This window comes from Stylophora pistillata, chromosome 11 (assembly GCF_964205215.1).
Source record: "Stylophora pistillata chromosome 11, jaStyPist1.2, whole genome shotgun sequence".
Classification (NCBI taxonomy): domain Eukaryota; kingdom Metazoa; phylum Cnidaria; class Anthozoa; order Scleractinia; family Pocilloporidae; genus Stylophora; species Stylophora pistillata.
Window position 1 is genome coordinate 29,727,264 of NC_142529.1, and position 18,486 is coordinate 29,745,749.

The following is an 18,486-nucleotide window of genomic DNA, read 5'->3' on the forward strand; positions in this document are numbered from 1 at the left end:
CGGCCAATCAGTGCCAATCCACTAATGGTTTCTATAGTTACAGGCGCTAGGCCCCGGTCTGTGACGCGGACCCCACAAGGCATGACGAACTGCACTGACACATCTTTGACAGGGCCAGCACAGCATGTACTCTAAAGGGAAGGCGAACACTGTGCCTTCTGATGCCCAGGCACGCGAAAAGTAAGCTTCGTTTGATTTTTCCTGCAAAATGGATGTCAGAAATGGAATCAGCGTGTCCGAAAACGGGGGATGGTGTTATAAATTTCGACCCATCGCGGGCGAATTTCGAAACTTTCATCGCCGGTCTGAGCTCGGCTTTGTGTTTAGGAAAGTGTCCTATGTGTCTGTACATTGATGAAGCGTAAATGGTTTATCGCCCGTTTTCGTTCCTTCACAGGCTGGCCTTGTACGTCTACGAGTATCTTCTTCACGTTGGAGCACAGAAGAGCGCACAGACTTTTCTTAACGAGGTAAACTTGATCAGGAGTCGACTCGCATTCACGGAGAGTATGCAAGGTTTAGGCTTTGTGCGTTCCGCGACGCGAACTACACGCATCGCGTCGCTCGATTGTTACACGCGAACGAAATAATGAAGTATGGTTGAATTCCCTTTCAGATAAGATGGGAGAAGAATATAACGTTAGGGGAACCGCCAGGTTTTCTTCATTCGTGGTGGTGGTAAGTTTCGCCAATGACTGAACTAATTAGAGAGTTGTTGATTCGAATATAAACTAGGTTCTCATTACTTTGTACAGGAGAATAAATGATAGCTACGTTTTTTAATAGACGTTTATGCCCTACACTGCCATATTTTATTCTCCACTCTTCTAAATTGTGATCCTCGGAGCTTCATTAACCTTTCTCTGCGATTAAACCCTAGTTGTTTTTTTAATTTCCCGCCCAAATTATCCCTGCTCGTTTCATCTGATGTTAGTGTCTTTTTCCTTTCTTGTTGTAGTGTGTTTTGGGACTTATATTGTGCTGCTCCCGAGAGAAGGGACAGTTGTGATCACTCCAGTGAAGCAAAGGCCTTCCACGATTATGTAAGAGCAAACATGTATTTACATTGTAAGCTTTCGATATAATTTCTGGCGAGATCTTTGCGAGCGAACGATTATGCGTTCTGTTGATGCGTACACCATTTTTGTCACGCTACATCAGTGTATTGTTACATTTCCACGCGCGCAAATCTGTCTCGATCACCGATTTGAAACATTCTTCTCGTCGCTAGTATTGTTGTGGGTGCAACGGACGAAAGGGCTTTAGTTAAATCTCCAATGAGTTGGGCTCTTACGGTAAAAAGGGAAGAAACACGCGCTATTAAAATGGTGCGTTTTTCGTACATTACATCCAAGAATTTCCAAACACATGAATCGTTTTGCCCGCTGTCATAACCTTTATCGAAAATGCAAAACCATTTCGTGGTAATTTTAGCTTTACCCTCAGTAAAACGTAACTGATATGCTACCGACCCTCTCAGATTGTTGCATGTTTAGCGTAATGTTTTAACAGCTTCGAGAAATTTTTTATTCAACCGATTCTTATAGTTGAGGCTTCTACTCGGTCAATATTCAAATTCCTATCGAAGGCGCGCTGGTTAATTTTTTATCGAAGACGGGATATACTGTGTTGTGTAAAGGATAAGTAAAGATTTTGATTTATTACGCTTCGTAATTTTTCCAAAAGGTCGAACTTGTTTCGAACGCATTATGCTTTTTTTTAAGATCTTCTACTTCTACCTTTGAATGCTTAACTTGAACAAAGGTCTTTGTCATTCGCCACCAGTTGCATTTAGGACACACATTCTAAAGTTTTAGCTCACTCTCCGAAGTTATTTGACTGGAGATTACAGACCGCTCCACTCGATAATGTTGTCTTTTTTCTCGTGTAATTGAATGTTCTTATTCTAGTCATTTTAAATCCCGCGTTACCGCTTGAATAGATCTCGGTGAATGCTCATGAACACAGCTTTTGAATAAATTAACCGAGGTTATAGTTACGACATGATCGAGCCGCTAGTCAGGTGTAGGCGTACGAGAGATATATTTTTTCTTAAACAGAACTAAATCGTCATGAAGAGCGTCAGTTTTCATCCACGATTAATAAACCGCTTAGTCCGTGCTAAGACGCGAGAAGGAAAGATCAATCGCACGATTGATCGATCGATGCTTCGAAACCACGAGACCGCGCCGAGGACGAATATTTTGTGTTGATAAACTGTGGGGGAGATGCGTATTGAGGTTTCCCAAAATTTACATAATTTCAGGAAGGAATGGTATTTTTTCGTCACATGATAGAGCTTTCAGCTTGCGCTAGCGCCATTTGTGAAAAGCGACGCGATGAAATCCTTACCTAGAGAGCCGATCAAACGTTTGCAAGTTGTTTTGAAAGCGATTATTCGACCAATTCCATGTCGCACGCGCGATAAGAGTAGCCGACGGTGTGTAGTTAATTTGAATATACATGGCCATAAATAGCCCAGATTTTTTATTTCCACAACACTGACAAAACGGAATACACGTCATGGGTGGCCAGTCGAACTTAAAACAACACTGTTTTTCTGTCGTTTGGTACAAAGTCTGACAAGTGAAGTGTCAGCAAAAGTGAGGTTTTGGGTGTTTTTATCGGGCTTCGTACTAGCGTCTTGGCAGGTGTTGAGTTTCCAACACTCACCCATTCCCGTCGAAAGTTTCCCCAAAATGCTATTGTCTCAGAACCTATGAGCTCGCTGATCCAACGATAAACTGTTGTTAAATTTAGCGCATGGAGTCTTCTTTTTTCGAGCAAACAATACAATCCAATTTGACGTGATTTCTTGGTTTTTGCTCTCGTCCTCTCAATAAGCTCGTGCTTGAAATAGTTTTAGAAAGAAAAACCATGCTTTCAAGATTTTCATTGTTTAGACAAGGATTGTGAAAATACGAGGCCTTTGGTGGTTGTTGACAACAGAACTGACAGCCCTGTGTTGTAAATGTATTTTAGTGACAGAGAATTGTTTTTTAAGATAAAATCACTATCACCAATGCTTCAGTGGGTTGGTTTTATATCTGTCCCTTCTTGAAAGAATTGTAAAGTGAACTCTTACAGTTAAATGGCACGATTAGAGGAAAGTAAACGAAATGTTTTATCTTTTTTATGTACTCTGGCAGACTACAGCAGTAGATTTGTTGTTTCAAATCTAAGCACCATGAATTTCCTGTTGCAAGTATCTACTGTTCAAAAAATGACATTGTTTCCAAACAAAATACTTGGTGTGTATAGGGTAAATATGTAAATTCTCCTTTCTTGTCCCATGTGAAGGTCTTCTTCATAGTTGGGGGAAATTGATGATATTAATTTTAAGGAAGTTGTCGACCTTGGTTTTAAAAGGAGTTTTTGCTTGGCTTTGGATGTTATCAAATATGTAAACATTGAATATCTGAGACCAAAATTTTTCAGGTTGTGGTAAAAATCTCAAACATTTTGTGATCTTTGGGTGCTTTGTCCAATGTGTGTTAGATGAACCAGGATTTCTTCATACCATTTTAGATGTTTGGTTTACCCTTTCACTGTCTACATCTGAATGGGAACCCTCCTTGCTATCTGTCATGCCTTTCTTTAGTTTGTTGTAAGAATTTGGTGCAGGATCAAACAATAATCCTCTAGTTGATATTTTTCTTTATTCTCGTCATTGGGCTGTTTCATACTGTATTGAGATTGAGGAGAAATTTTGTCTTGATCACTCTCGGTAATGAAATGGTTAACCCATGACTGTAGCTCTCTTCAGGTGGTGTCTTAATCTATGCAAGAATTACTCAGAGGACAACCTTCACTTAAATTACATTCAGTATAATTTATTGGTGATACAGAAGTATCACCTCTGTGTGGCTTTTCTCTAAGCTCTTGTTGTTTCTGCATTAAAAGTGACAATGATTATTTTGTCTCTTTAGTTTTAGCAGAAGCTGTTTTTGACGTAAGAGCAAGAAAGTCTAAATTTGTAAAATTTGGTTCAGCAACAAGTATGACTTAATAGCTGTGATGAAAAAAAAATTGAGAAGGCAGCTCTGACAAAAACAATTGTTTTGTTAACCCTTTCACTCCCAGAAGTGATTAACATTTAACTTCTCCCTATGATATCCCTACCTAATTCAGCAGACAGGTCATGAGAATACACAAACTTATCAGGTAGAAGTTATATCTAGATTGAACAACATCCTTGCGACTAATCTACTAATCTACTCAAAAATGTGTAGTGGCTAGAGTTGAGAGTTAACAATCAGGTCTTTGGTGTTAAAGGGGTTAAATAATTTGCTTTTGTCAGTGTCCAGTCTAATCATTTCAAATCTTACCCTGAAAACAATCTTTGTTTCAACCATTTACCTCCCACATTCCGATGAGCAATTCTCTCTTCTCTCTCTGTCTCTCTCTCTCTCTCTCTCGCTCTCTCTCTCTTGTAGCACTTCAGTACTTTCCCCAATAAATTTGTGAAGATAACATATTGGTTTATTAGGATAAGACCCTCTTCAAATTCTTGATCATTTTCCTTCTTCTCATAGCGTGTTTGCAGATTAAAGTATAGGAACTGTGTAGAAAAATGCTATACTGATAACTTGGTAGATAATAAGATTTCATTGCACTTTGGCAGAGTTGACTCTTGTGATTTAAATTAAGCTGAAATTTATGTAAGTTTTAAAAGAAACCTGATTATCTCTTTAACATTGTGGGCAAATGATGCATGCTGTCCAATTTCATTGGCACGGCATGTAGGCTATCCTGTTGCTCTGTCTATGTACAAGTATGACTCATGCACTGTTCCTCTAAAATTCAAATTGATACCCAATTACCCTTAAGAATTCTGTTGAAGTTTTGATCAGAGTTGATAAACACAACATCATGACAAACTTTGTCTTACCCAGGTTATTCCAAATCTTCAGCAAGGGGCTGTACCTTCCCCAGGATTCCCTCAGATGGCCACAGATGGTCCCCAAGGGGGTTCTAATATGTCCGGAGGAATGCCGTCCTACTTCACGGTAAGCAACTACCATAGAAAGGGTCTCAGTCTTGTACCTTGTCATCTTGATAAACTCACCAATGTGCATACTTAAACATTTTTCTTTGTCTTTTCCATGCAGTCATCACAACCACAAGCATCGCCTCATCAACAGCCATCACATCAGACACCTCCCGTCTACATGCCTAATCAGGTAATTTTAAGGGTGTATCTCAGCTCTCAGTTTTGTTCTATACAAATGTTCAAGCCTTATGGTTTGAACTTGAAGAAGTTTACAAGTTTGGACCTCTCTGTGTTCAGTGTCACTTAAAGTTACACCAAAATGATCACATACCAGGGGTTTATCCATGGAGTAAAATGTTAGAACTATCTTGTTTGTAACAAATAGATTCCATGTTGCTGCACATCTGCTCGGCAATAGATCACAAAAACCTGATGCACAAGGAGCAGCAGAGTGTGTAAATTATGTTCTTGTCTTATGTTAACATCTTCTGTGATCTGTTGCCGTGCATTTCCACTGTAACATGAGATCAATTTGCTTTATTTAATAGGAAGCAAGAAATTGTTAATGGTGGTATCAGTTATGCATTTGTGCTTGAATAGGACAAAAATGACAATTAATCAAATGCATGCATAGATGAGGGAAATTGATAGAAGCTTTCACTTGAATGTAGCGGCACACTAAGATTTCATCCAAACAGTCAGTGTTCATATATGGGTCCTGGAAAAACCAGAAAGTCCTGCAATTTTATTTTGACATTTTCCAGGACTGCAATTAGTCCTGGAAAAGACTACAGGTCCTGAAAAGTCTTGGAAATCTTCTTAACTCAAGCAACTATGTTTCCAGAATTTACATTATTAGAAATACATGAAGATTGTAACATGAATATTGATTTTGAAATCTTTGGAAGGATAGGGTTAAAGGTGAATTTTGGGGTCCTGGACAAGTTCTTGAAATTTGTTTCTGAAAAAAAGGGTACAAACTCTGATCAGTTGTCATCACTTAGTTCATTATGGAATTCTGCAATAGTTGCCAAAAATTTTTTTATATTTTCTCTAGCCACCTCAAGCATATATGCCCAATCAGGTATGAAAACTTAACTTATTAACTCTTAAGAGTGACTAACATCTAATTCCTACTTGCAATTTAACCCCTGGATCATGCATCAATGTCGCGAGAATAAAGGAACTGATCACCAACTAAAGAAGCTCTTGCTTGTTAAGCAAGTTTTCCTTGTCAAAACCTTGGGAAATGTAGAGAAGACAGTATGGAGAATATGCATACTGATGTCATCTCTCTGTGCCATATACTTATTCTCTGCAGACACCATATGGTATGTCAAGATATAACCCAGCAGTGAACAGACCTCCAAATGTGAGGATACCCGGCCAGGTACATGTAATAGAAATAAAGTGTCTGCTATGAACAATACAATGTTGAAGGTGTTGTACCCTCAGTGAGCACACTGGTTGGACACTGTAGGTGTAGTAAAGGCAGCTCCAGAGTAAGCCAGCAAGGAGGTCACTTTGGCAACCAGGTGGCAGCCCATTCTTATGGGCTGGTAGCATCCGACCAGGATTAAATTTTTTCTACCTGCTTTATGCAAACAAACCAGGATAAGTTGTGGCAAAAATGTGCAGGGGCCTGCTACTTGAAAGTCCTGGTAGCTTACATGTATCAGTCCCAAAGCCATGTTTTGAAATGAAAAAAATTTTTCAAGAAGAGAGAGGCAGATTCTAGCACCCTAACCAGTTCATTTTGTCTCTCTAGCTGATAGTGTTATTATGTAATTTTCAAAACTTTTGAACTCGACCTTGAATGAAAACAGATCAACTTTACTGGCCCGGTTAGTTTATTAGGACCTTTGAGAAATGGGCTGCCGGGCTGATAAACTCAAGATGTTACTCAGGGTTTTCAATGAACTATATAAACCTCTAGGAAATTTATTTCAAAACCAACTGATATCTGGTTTGTTTTTTGTGAAACCTTAAAGCCTCCAGGAGGTGTGGCAGGTGTGCCAGGTGCGCAGCCGTTGTTACCGAGCACTATGGACCCTACAAGGCAGCCAGGTGGATATCAAGGTAATTATAATCATGTTTGGAAAATGTGTTATTTTGATTTACCAATTTGGTTCAAGGTCACGGTAGCATTGACTATGATATTTGTTTCCTATTGTAGTACTCAAAAGTAGGTTGACAGTTTTGACTCGTACCTTGATTCTTGATCCTCAGAGCTATTAAGAAATTAGGTTTGAGATTCAAGAATGTTTTCTTCTAATTGAACTTGAATTTATACATGAAATTTAAAGTAGCAAACACGCAAGTCAACTAAGTGACTATTAGTGGTCGATTTTATTCCAACTATAGTGTAAGTGTTGCAAAAAATAACCATCGCTGAAAAGGGGCTTTTAGTGGCTGTATATAAACTAAAATTTTATTTGTTTGTTACCATAGCTCTTTTATCCCATTGCATGAGTTAATTTCTCATCTCTGGAAAGTGTATTGGACATTCTCACTTCCCTCACTAGTTGCTTTAAAATTAATAAAGGCTGATAGTTTCGAAAGAAACTGTTTGGGGCTGCGTCGGTGGGAGTAACGAAATAATTTAGATATATCAACAAAGTTGAAATGGTAAATTGGCCACCGTAACAATTACAAAAGCTGATGTTTCGAGCGTTTGCCCTTCATCGGAGCAAATAGAGGAATTGTGGGTTGTGTGTGCTTTTAAAGGCAGAAAATGGAGCTACGTTATCTGCCCTTAAAAGCACACACAACCCACAATTCCTCTATTCGCTCCGATGAAGGACTAATGCTGGAAATGTCAGCTTTTGTAATCGTTACGGTGGCCAATTTACCATTTCAACTTTGTTGATATATCCAAATTATTCCTTTAAAATTGTTTTTTCAGTCATTGGTAACCCCTCCCTAATTTTGGAATGGTCTCTCTGTCATTCCTTTACATAAAATTCCCTCTTTGGCAATTGTTTTATCCCTACTCCTCCCACTTAGTTGCAATTGTATTGTGGGTAACCGCTCCCTAATTTTTTCCATTCTTTCTTTATCCTATCCCCTCTTTAGAAACTGTTTTGTGTTCTTCCTTTCCTTCACATTTTTTTGCATCTCCCTCATCAATTTTTCCTAGACCTCTAATTTCTCCATCAAGCTTTTAACCATTCAAACCCAAGGAGTGACCAGCTTGTGATGTCTCCAAACAGTAATACGAATAATTTATTAAGATCCTGGGAATAAAGGAAATGATTGCCAACCTAAGAGGCTTAGAATTGTCACATGAATTCTCCTCAGTGCCAAAGGAAATGTATAAAGAAGAATATAGAGAATATGAATATAATATAACTATCTGTTTTTCTGGGTGGATATTTTCACACCAACAACTCAACTTTTTAACTCCCAGAAGTGATTAACATGTAACTTCTCGCCATAATATCCATGTTATCCAGCAAATAGGTAAACAAAATATCTTTCTACTATTTTGTCTGGTAGAAGCTGTTGTCTTGATCTTTTAACAAATTCTTGTTATTAATTTGTAAGGAAATGTGCAGCTGCTTGAGGCGAGAATTAACAATCAGATCTTGGCAGTTGGGGTTTATCGTGTTTTGTTGACTTCCACAGGGCAACCAATGCAAATGAGCAGAATGAACCATCCTCGAGTTCCCGTTCCACCGGTAGGGAAACAATTTTTAGATCTTCCCATTCTTGTTAAAATACGAGTATCATTTTGCGCGAAATGTTGTGGATCTAATTTTTGTGGGTTTTGTGAATAGTACTGGCTTCTGTAGGAATCAGTAAAAAACTCTGTCAGTCATGTCAACTTCTTTGCTATATATTTGAACATTCAACATATATGAATATATGAAGTCACTGGAAATATCTTCCATCTCTGTCTTTCTTTGAAGTTCTCATCTTAACCTGGAAAAATTTTCCTAGGCCATTATGGTGGTTAACACTATCACTGAGTGGTGTTTTACTTAATTGTGTGATAGATTGTATCATCATTGAATGGGAAATAACTGAGTGTAGACTAATCTTGTTATCTAATTACTCGCAGAACTATGGTGGAATGCGGCCTCCGCCCAACAGCTCAGTAGCCCAAGGTGTCAACATGCCTATGTAAGTTGCTAAATCTTTAAAGCTTCAAAAAGAATCACCAGGGGTGCTGTTTTCTACACACACATGGAAATATGATGTACTGTGTACAGATTCCACCATGGGTGACAAAGAACCCACGAAAGTTTGCCTTGCATCCAATTTTTGGCTGAGTAGGTCACGTGGTAGTCGTGCGAACTATTTTGTTAGGTTCTCATAGACTTCAAGGCTGTGCTCTAAGAAAAATTGAAGGGAGCCCAGTGCTCTGAAACTGTGAAATCCAGGGTGCCCAGCATATGCTTTTTATGATAAAAGATTCCTGAGTCACCCAAGAGCTAAAGTAAAGTGCCAGGGGCCACCAGGTGCTGCTAGAGCACAGCCCTGGACTTGGAATCAAACTAGTCATTGAATCTGTTTAAATCTCTCTTTCTGCAATTTGTTGAACTCCAGTTCACCTGTTGTGACTTGCTAACTAGTTAAGATTAAGATCTAAAGAAGGAGTTAAATATACTGCTCAGTTTTACTGACGGAATAACATTTGTCAGATCCTTCAAATGTTTTTGTTTTTTTTTTTGCTTTAATTTTTTATAGGCCTGGTAGTAGACCTTGGAATCCTACAACATCGGTATGTACAGCTGTAGCGACGGTTTGATGATGAATCTAGTACCCGAACGTGACATGAATGCAATTTACATGAGATTATGTACATTTGGTATCTTTACTGATCGTAGTTTGATTTGATCATTTTAATTTCTAAAATGTTACATTTTGTTGCACCACAGTGCAGCAAAGGACAACACTTGACAAATGACATGCTAATTTTTTTTTTTTTTTTTTTAATCAACTTTAATTATACAATGATTAGTGTTATATACAGAACAAAACTCAATTACAGCTAATTTACTTACTTACTTAATCACTCCTCTTCGTGTTGTGAAACACATAAGGCCTCGGCCAAAGAGCGCCATTGGCTAATTTACACACGGTAAAACCACTTGCTTGTGGTACAAGTTACTTACATGGATTATTTCTTGTCGTTTCAGGTCTCAGGTCCTCCAGGAACGCCAATCATGCCGTCTCCTCAGGGTAAATATCGATTATTTTATATCTTGCAGGCCTGTGTTTGTGTGTGCAATGTGTTTGAAACAGATAAACTGAAAATAATTGGACAGGACAGGGCTGGACACTAACTTTTCAACTTACTAGCCAAGTGGCTAGTGACATCTTAGATGTTTTAGATGTTACAACAATCTCAGTCTGTTTACTAGCCAAACTGGCTAGTGGAAATTGAAAAGCCAAAACTGAATTTCTACTTGTCTGTGGCTAGTGGGCTACTGTTAGTGTCGAGCCCTGCAGGAAAAACATTTGAAATGTGTGCAAGTTAACATTTATTGATGTAGGCCCAATGGAAACAATAAGTGAATTAAAATGAACAAAATTTAATACTCTCCCATTTCAGACCCATCAAATACTGGCAATGAATCCATGTACGCAATGATGAAATCTGTCCCTGGTGGAAACATGTCTGCAGTGAGTATAAGAAACCCTCGGCCATCAACAGTAGTGACAGCAGAAGACTAAGGATAGATAGATAGATAGATAAATAGTTATGGATATGTAAATATAGTCTTTTTTTTTTGGTTTAAAAAAGTAAACTCTAAGTAAGCAATGTCTTTGTTAGTTTCTTTTCGTGCTAACCAAGCTGAAAATTAACCAATGATTTCATTTCCTTTTCATAGTACATGGTTTAAAAAAGTAAACTCTAAGTAAGCAATGTCTTTGTTAGTTTCTTTTCGTGCTAACCAAGCTGAAAATTAACCAATGATTTCATTTCCTTTTCATAGTACATGGGTGGTGGCCCAGACAATACATTACCCCTGGGGGGCCAGGAGCCTCCTCTTGTGATGAATGGTGAGGTTATTTTTTGCACTGTACCAAAAATGTTCAAAGATGCAACTTAGCCAGGTTATGGTATCATATTTCCTAAAAAAAATGCCCACATACTCTCCCACTTCTAAGGCCATAGTGTCAAACAAATGTCCCCTTCCCCCCCCCCCCCCACTTTTCCAAGTTTCAACAACAGCAGAATCAATACAGAAGAATAAGAAAGGGGCCCCTCAATCTAGGGCTTCCTTCCAATAATTGCCAAAAAGCCAATTAAAATTTTCAATAAGTGCTGACATTTATTCCAGGAAATATGTTTTTTTTTTTTCACCTTTTCTGCTCAGAATAGCAAGTGCTAATTTTATCTAGTTGAACAAGTTTCTTGACATGTATTTATTCTACTTGAGGAAATTAATTATAAAACAGCATCTTAAGAATTTAAAACTTGAGGATAGCCTTCTGAGGATTCCCTTCACTTAAAAGATTGTCAAGTGCTTTATACATGAGCCTGGTTGCTCAGAACATTGAGTGACCACTTCCCACATCATCAACAATGGATAAATTGTTACTTTACATCATAAGATAATCTTAAAGATAGAATATAAAATTGATAAAATAGGACATTTAAAAATATGCAAAAGTATTCAGAATCAATTAAAATAGTGTTGCATACATGCAAAAGTGCAGCTTTTATCTTTTCCTTAATGTAAGGAGTATCTAGTTTTCATTCCTTTTTTTTAACGCTTCAAAGTTTGATCAGCTGCAACAATGACATAGTAGGGATGCCTGAAAACTCATTGCTAAAATTAAGTCCCGCATGCCACTGTTAACATAAAATTTTGATATTTTCTGCAACAGACTCGAACCCTGATATGGATGGTCTGCCCAAGGTAAGAGGAGGATTGTACCTTTTCATATGTGGGTTCTTGTATTCAGGTGTGGTAATAAACATGTACATGTATGGTGTTTCCAAGTTGTTAACCAGAAGCCAGCATGGCAAATAATAAGACCTTGTCAGATAAAGCTGATAGAACTGACAGGTTTGCTTATGCAGTGACAGTATAAATTTGACAGATGATGAACATAAGGAAAGTGGCAATTTTCTTCATTGGAATTATGAGCAAATCATCAGCCACTTAAGATAATTCTGCCTCCCCCCATCCTCTTTTTGCCCCTCCCCCACTAATTGTTACATTTTGCTCCTGTTTTTCTGTTTCAATTACAGGATAACCAGAATGACCACAACCCTGGTACTCTCTTCCCCCCCCATCCTCTCCTCACCCCTCTCCCACTAACTGTTACATTTTGCTCCTGATTTTCTGTTTCAATTACAGGATAACCAGAATGACCACAACCCTGGTACTCTCTCCCCCCCCCATCCTTTTCTCACCCCTCCCCCACTAACTGTTACATTTTGCTCCTGTTTTTCTGTTTCAATTACAGGATAACCAGAATGACCACAACCCTGGTACTCTCTCCCCCCCCCCCATTTTTTCCTCACCCCTCCCCCACTAACTGTTACATTTTGCTCCTGTTTTTCTGTTTCAATTACAGGATAACCAGAATGACCACAACCCAGGTACTCCCGGGGAAGGCGACAGTCAGTTTAGCAATTTACTGCCTTTTTCACAAGATAATGTAAGTGACAGATTGTTTGTCATTCTTCATTATTGCAAATTAAAAAAAATTAGTGGACAGGTTTCATACAACACTACCTTCAGTGGTTTTTGCTGGTTTTGCTTGTTAGCTCAGAGAATAATAGAGAATAACATCATCAAAAAATAATCACATTATAGTACTTACACATGCCCATTCTTTTTTTAAACTGGGAAGCTTTCAAGAGACTTGAAGCAACCCAATTACTTCGTAAAACAAAATCCCAGTGATCTTCACTGCTTACTTCTTCTCTCGTACGTGGAGAAGAGGCATCTGGGGGAAGCTGCATTTTTTTTTGGTCCATTTTCTTCCATTACTGTTTTCACTTCTCTTGAAAGTCAAATTTCTAGTAAATTACTTTAATTTGTGTGAACAACCAAGCTTCTGGTAATCCGTTGGTTTAAAGTCTCTCCTGCTTCTTTAGATAATCTGGACTTGAATATATAAAGTGCTGAAACAAGTTTTTTTGAATTGATGATCTACTGTGCGAATTAAATGGTCGTTAGATGTTGAAGATTTGAAGTTAATTAAAATCAGTTATAGAGCATTACTGGAAAGGATTTATTTATGTGAAACAAAGTGTTTCCCGAGCGTTAAGTTTTAAAGCATCACTTTAAAATTAAACTTATCTTTGTCGCATTAAGAAAGGGTAAGCTACCATTGAACACAAATTTCACTGTCTGTGACCACCTGTGATAAAAACCTTGGCAGATCTGAGTTTGCTCCTACCCAAATGTAGAATGCTTCCTCTGTGGGCTCAAGTCTTGCTTTATTCTAAGCAGACTTGAAAACCCGTGAACTAATTGCAAAAAGGGCAAGTAATAGTGGTACAAATCGAATGATACGTTTTAAAAACTTATTAGTTTGATTCTTTGTGGAAAGATGTCGGCTACACCATGCACTTTATGGGCAGCATCCGGATTTCAAGAGTTTGAAAATTTAGACGGGGATATGTAAACTTATGATTATAATGATTATAATAATGATAATGATAATAATAATAATAATAATAATAATAATAATAATAATAATAATAATAATAATAACAACAATAATGATAGTAATAATATAAGTATTAAAAAAGAGTCAACCAACTCGCGAAGGCGGTTTTTAGTGGGACCCTCAATCTTATCGTTACGATCAAATGCTCGCTTCTAATAGAACTTGTTTTTATTTTCACCTACTTTGTACTTTAAAGACCCCTCTTTTAGTCTTTTTCCTCATGAATTTGTAAACGTGGATACGCACCTTATGAATTAGTTTCGGCGGGCATGCAAAGAAAACTTGAATGTTTGCGCATGCCTAAAGTAAGCATATGTTGATCGCTGGCACACTTTGCCCAACTGAAAAATGTAAATGTCGTTCTTACACTGCCATACTCTGTTAACATTCTTTTGCCTTTTTGTTTTCTTTCTTAAACACTTCTGTAGTTTGCAGAAGCAACCATAGGTCATGTGAACCATAACCACTTCGTCAAAGACTTTTCATTCATACGTTCATGCCATTCTTTCACTTTCAAAACGCTCGTATGCTCGGAGTACTCGGCGGGATGTCCCGCGTCCCTACTTTACATGTTCAGCGGTAGTGATACCGCTAGCCAGACAGGCGGAAAAGAGGTTCAGATGCGTTGGGTTCCCCGTGTAAGGGTCGATTGTAATACTTTATAATTCTTATTTGTTGCAGACATTTGCAAGTTAGAGTGAACGTTAACAGGCTTTTAAAAAGTGAGTTGAATTATTTTTGCTTAGGCACTGGTAACCTTTGCATAAACTGAACATGATTTGTTAAAGAATACATGTCCATTGTGGTTAGGGGTACCATGTGACTTATGGTTGACAAAAAAACGTCATCGATAAATGTAACTAGTTGTTTATTCACAACGTGCACTTTAGGCGTGATTTCGGTTTGGAAGTAACTTGGCTTCAGGCCAAATTCGTCGTGGCACCTAAAGCGTTTCCGATCCTCATTGTCCGATCAAAATTTGGTTTTAACGAATAATCGGATGAAAGTGGTGCAATCGTAGCTTCGAGAGATCTTCGCGTAGCGTCGGAGCCTAGTCGAGAAATACCACGCGAATACGCAATCCCCAAAAATTACTCCCTGTTTGAATGATGAAAACAAGAAGAGTTATTCGATAGATTTCCGTCTAATTTCAGGCAAATTCTTAGTTGGTTGTTCCATCGGGGATAACAGCAACTTTAGGGGTCGACAGGCTGGCTTGCCAATGGAATAGTAATTGCACAGTCAAACGCTTCAAGCTTCGAAATTTTGATCCCGCAATTTCTTCTGTAGTGTTTTTTTTTTTTTCACTCGTGAGGATGCGAAAATGTCTTGGTTGTTATGTGTTAAGGGTTTTAAGACTGGGCTCTAAAAATCGGAGACTCTTCGGGTGCATTCTCGCGCGTTATGCTTTGTGAGCGCTCTTGCTGTTGCGTGAATTTGCGTGATCACGTTTGCGCGCGTTTGTCATGGAAATTGAAGCGAAGATGGCGAATGGTGGATTACAAGAGGTTTTTGTAAAGTATGGATGCGTACATACTAAATTTCTTACCTTCCCAAGTTTTGCTAGAGGCCAACGTGCGTAGATAACTTTTCAAATCTCATTTTATTTGACGAACAGTTGATTATAGTCTTTTGTCTTTCGTTTACAGGATCACTGCGAATCTGTAGCTATATTAAAGATCAAAGAAAGTATGCAAGAAGAAGCCAGAAGATTTGAAACAACCGACGGAGCAACAGATCATCAGGGAGACTACTTCATGCAATAATAATCAGACAATTTCCGTCTTTGTATATTTCGTCCGCCATAATCAAAGGATTTGTAGCAAACAGCAGTTCTTCTTCAGCAGAGGTTTGGACTCCAGTGTTAGGAACGAATCTTATAGTTGGAGAAACCTCTTGTTTACGAACAACACGTTTTTCTTGCGCTCTGCGGTTCAACGCGTTAAAGTATGCGGGACACTTCAGGGCTTAGGGCAAAGGGGGCCTGAACAGCTCGAGTTAGCAGCCGTCTATTTTTTCTTACTCTTTTCTTTCTCTCAAACGAGCTGAACATCTGGCGAAGAAAAAAGTTATATCTCATGACGTAATTTAACTAAACTTTGGGCATTTTCACCGATTGGCTGAAGCGCAGATTGAATTTTCTTTTGCGCGCATGCACGTAGCTCAAGATCTTGATCTAGCGACATGATCGGAAATTTTTTTTACCTTGTCGAACTTCTGATGGCTGTTGAGAGGAAATAAAGTGGATGAAATTAAGATAGGCGTTTGTTAACTCAGACTCAACGTAGAATAGAATGTCTTTCAATAAGGTTATATTATATAGAAAGGGAAATATGTTTGTATAGTTCATTTACCTTACGTTATGTGTAAGATACTTCGACATTTCTTGGGACTCTGATTCTTGGATCAATTTTACCTGGCTATTTCTGGGTGATGCTTTGGACAGCTTCCACCCTCTTTAACTCGGAGCATTTTCACTTTAAGTATACTTTTCATCCAAGCGGGGTGGGGGGGGGGGGAGGGGATTAAACAGATAACGTCATTGCATTGCCTTTTAAAATGTTCATTGCAGATATTTGAGCTATTGGGCGCGGATTGTGAGATGAACATAACGATTATGGATGATTTTCCGTTCCCTGAAGGAAAAAAATTTTGACCAACAGCGTTTGATCTTTAAGAATAGAAGCAAAAATTTTGTTTCACGGAGTGATTAAACCAGGGACATATCAACCACGTCAATATGTACCAACTTCGTTCCCAGGTTCTTTCTCCAAGAGAGGAAGAAAGACCATGGAACTTAAATCAATAACGCACGACCTTTGGATTTTAACAAAAGAAAATGCGCATATTTTTCTTTAGATCTATAAGATTCATTCTGAGGCATAAGGTACAAGACTCTGCTTATCCGAACTATATATCTTTGTAAAGAATAAGAAAGATGGTAAGTTTTTTAGCTTGATGTGTCTTTCTTCAGTAAGTTGAATCTCAAGCAAGGATGAATTTCGACCTTACAAAACGCGTGTAAAATTTGCCAATATCCGCTCAAGAAATACGAATGCACGTATTACTATTGCCATTATCATCATCGTCATCATCATTTACTCAGGTGCTTTTGAACCTAATATTTTTTGTGTGGACGTGTTCACTTAAGGAAAAGTTGTGTAAAACCATTATTTAACAAACATGAAGTTTCCAGAATCGCTACTAAATGAGAAGTTTTGCAACTTCGCTGGCTTTTTCGAAATTCACTTTGACGGATCAAATCCGGTCTACAAGGTATGAAAATAATTTCAGTGGCATCGGTTCGCTTTATAAGGCGAAGAAAGTTGACGTTCGTTTTTACGAGGACCCGATTGTTCCCGAATGGTGCACGAAGTTCTTTGTTCGAACGAGACTTTGCCGTTCATGGTTTCACTAGGTAACCAGAGCCTCCTTTCAACGTTGCGGTCAAATGTATGTGCGACTTTTCCTGAATAAGGTATGGTTTTTTTAAAGGCTTGAACTCAAATTTGAAAAGAAAATTGAACTAATCTTTTTAACTTGAACTGAACGGAACGGAAGCACTTGACAATTTCTGACTGCGCTGTATGAGGCAAGCTTTGATTGCTCTCGGTGTCCTTGAATACTCTTCATACAAATTCCGCCATAGGGATGCCCTGGCTTTTTTTGTAAGGCATATAGTTAGGTTTGAACTTCAGTATCTGAATAACTATTCGCTTACTCCTCCCTAACCCGGCTGCAGTTGACTGATAACAATTTAGGGTTAGGGGAGGAGTGGGCGAGTAGTTCAGATATTGACCTCAATCCAATAGTTGCGCATATTTAAGCTGTACTTGGGTAGAATGTAGCAGTTTGTCTAACAGACTGAAGTGGACTAGTGCTTGGACCCGGCTAGTCTATTTTTATTCGTTTTAAGATATATTTAAAGATTTCATAACGCGATGCGGCTTCAAGTGCGGCAGTTCTGACGCCATGTTTTGCGTTACTGGCGTTACGCAAGGCTACTCAGGTTTTTGTTACATTCGTTTTGCTCGAATGTGTTCTGGTAACCCAGCTTTTTTCTCAGCGGTTAAGGAAATTCTTAAATCGTGCCCACTTCATTTTCGCCACCCAACAGACATTTAGTAACTAATTAATTTAAAAATTTTCTTTGGGAAAACGTTTTGGGGGGTTTTCAATTGAGCTACAACCCTGATTGACTCTAATGAAAAACAAAAAAAAGGAATTGATTGATACATGATTATTTGAAGGGATCGAATTTGAAGAACGAAAAATTTAGCCTCTGTAGTAGTATTCATATATATATATATTATAAATATTTAGGAGCCGTTGTAAGCCTTCTGACTCTTAAATAACAGGATAAATATCTTGTATAAAGACCTAGTCCCTATAAGTAATTGTTTCTGATTAAGTACGCTCTTACCGTTTGTCATCATGTTGATATTAAAGAAATGGACATTTAATTTTAGAAGGATTTTAGAGATAGAAGATTCCGATCCCCTCTTCACTCATTGAACGCGAAACAACTATAATCAACCCCAGTCTACGGAGAGTTAGCTCGGTGAAACCTGTACTTTGCTGATGGTTGTAACGCCAACAAGAGTGAATTACACTGCCAGATCTCTCAGCAAGAGGAATATTTAAGCTCTCGGCCTCGAAAGAACTGGCCAAGAGTGGAAATCTCCGTTTTGGCTGAGATATTAGCGGATTCAAAATTGTGAAGGGATTTTCTCAGCTCAAAGAAGAGCTGTCAATTTCCACCTTGTACACATCAATCAACCGATTACGCTCTTTCTGAAGCGTCGTAAATAGTCCCGGGAATCCTTATTTTGGACGCGATTGAAAACCCA

General features: G+C 38.4%; 1 protein-coding gene across 6 annotated transcripts; it reads left to right on the plus strand.

The window, feature by feature from the left end:
* Positions 1 to 36: 36 nt before the first annotated feature.
* On the plus strand, positions 37 to 18,107 carry LOC111321170 (single-stranded DNA-binding protein 3). Of its 6 annotated transcripts, none has more exons than XM_088739487.1 (20): positions 37 to 180; positions 398 to 470; positions 617 to 678; positions 959 to 1,043; positions 4,896 to 5,009; positions 5,112 to 5,183; positions 6,051 to 6,077; positions 6,315 to 6,383; positions 6,985 to 7,072; positions 8,621 to 8,673; positions 9,057 to 9,118; positions 9,686 to 9,719; positions 10,138 to 10,180; positions 10,554 to 10,624; positions 10,939 to 11,005; positions 11,837 to 11,868; positions 12,204 to 12,228; positions 12,558 to 12,616; positions 14,318 to 14,358; positions 15,286 to 18,107. In XM_088739487.1, exons 1-19 carry the CDS (start codon positions 125 to 127, stop codon positions 14,330 to 14,332), a joined length of 1,107 nt encoding a protein of 368 aa, XP_088595613.1. In that variant the 5' UTR covers positions 37 to 124; the 3' UTR covers positions 14,333 to 14,358; positions 15,286 to 18,107. The 6 variants fall into 6 exon arrangements, with proteins under 6 accessions (XP_088595613.1, XP_088595612.1, XP_088595608.1 ...); XM_088739486.1 differs by lacking the exon at positions 12,204 to 12,228 and adding an exon at positions 12,313 to 12,337; XM_088739482.1 differs by lacking the exon at positions 14,318 to 14,358.
* The last annotated feature ends 379 nt before the right edge of the window (positions 18,108 to 18,486 follow it).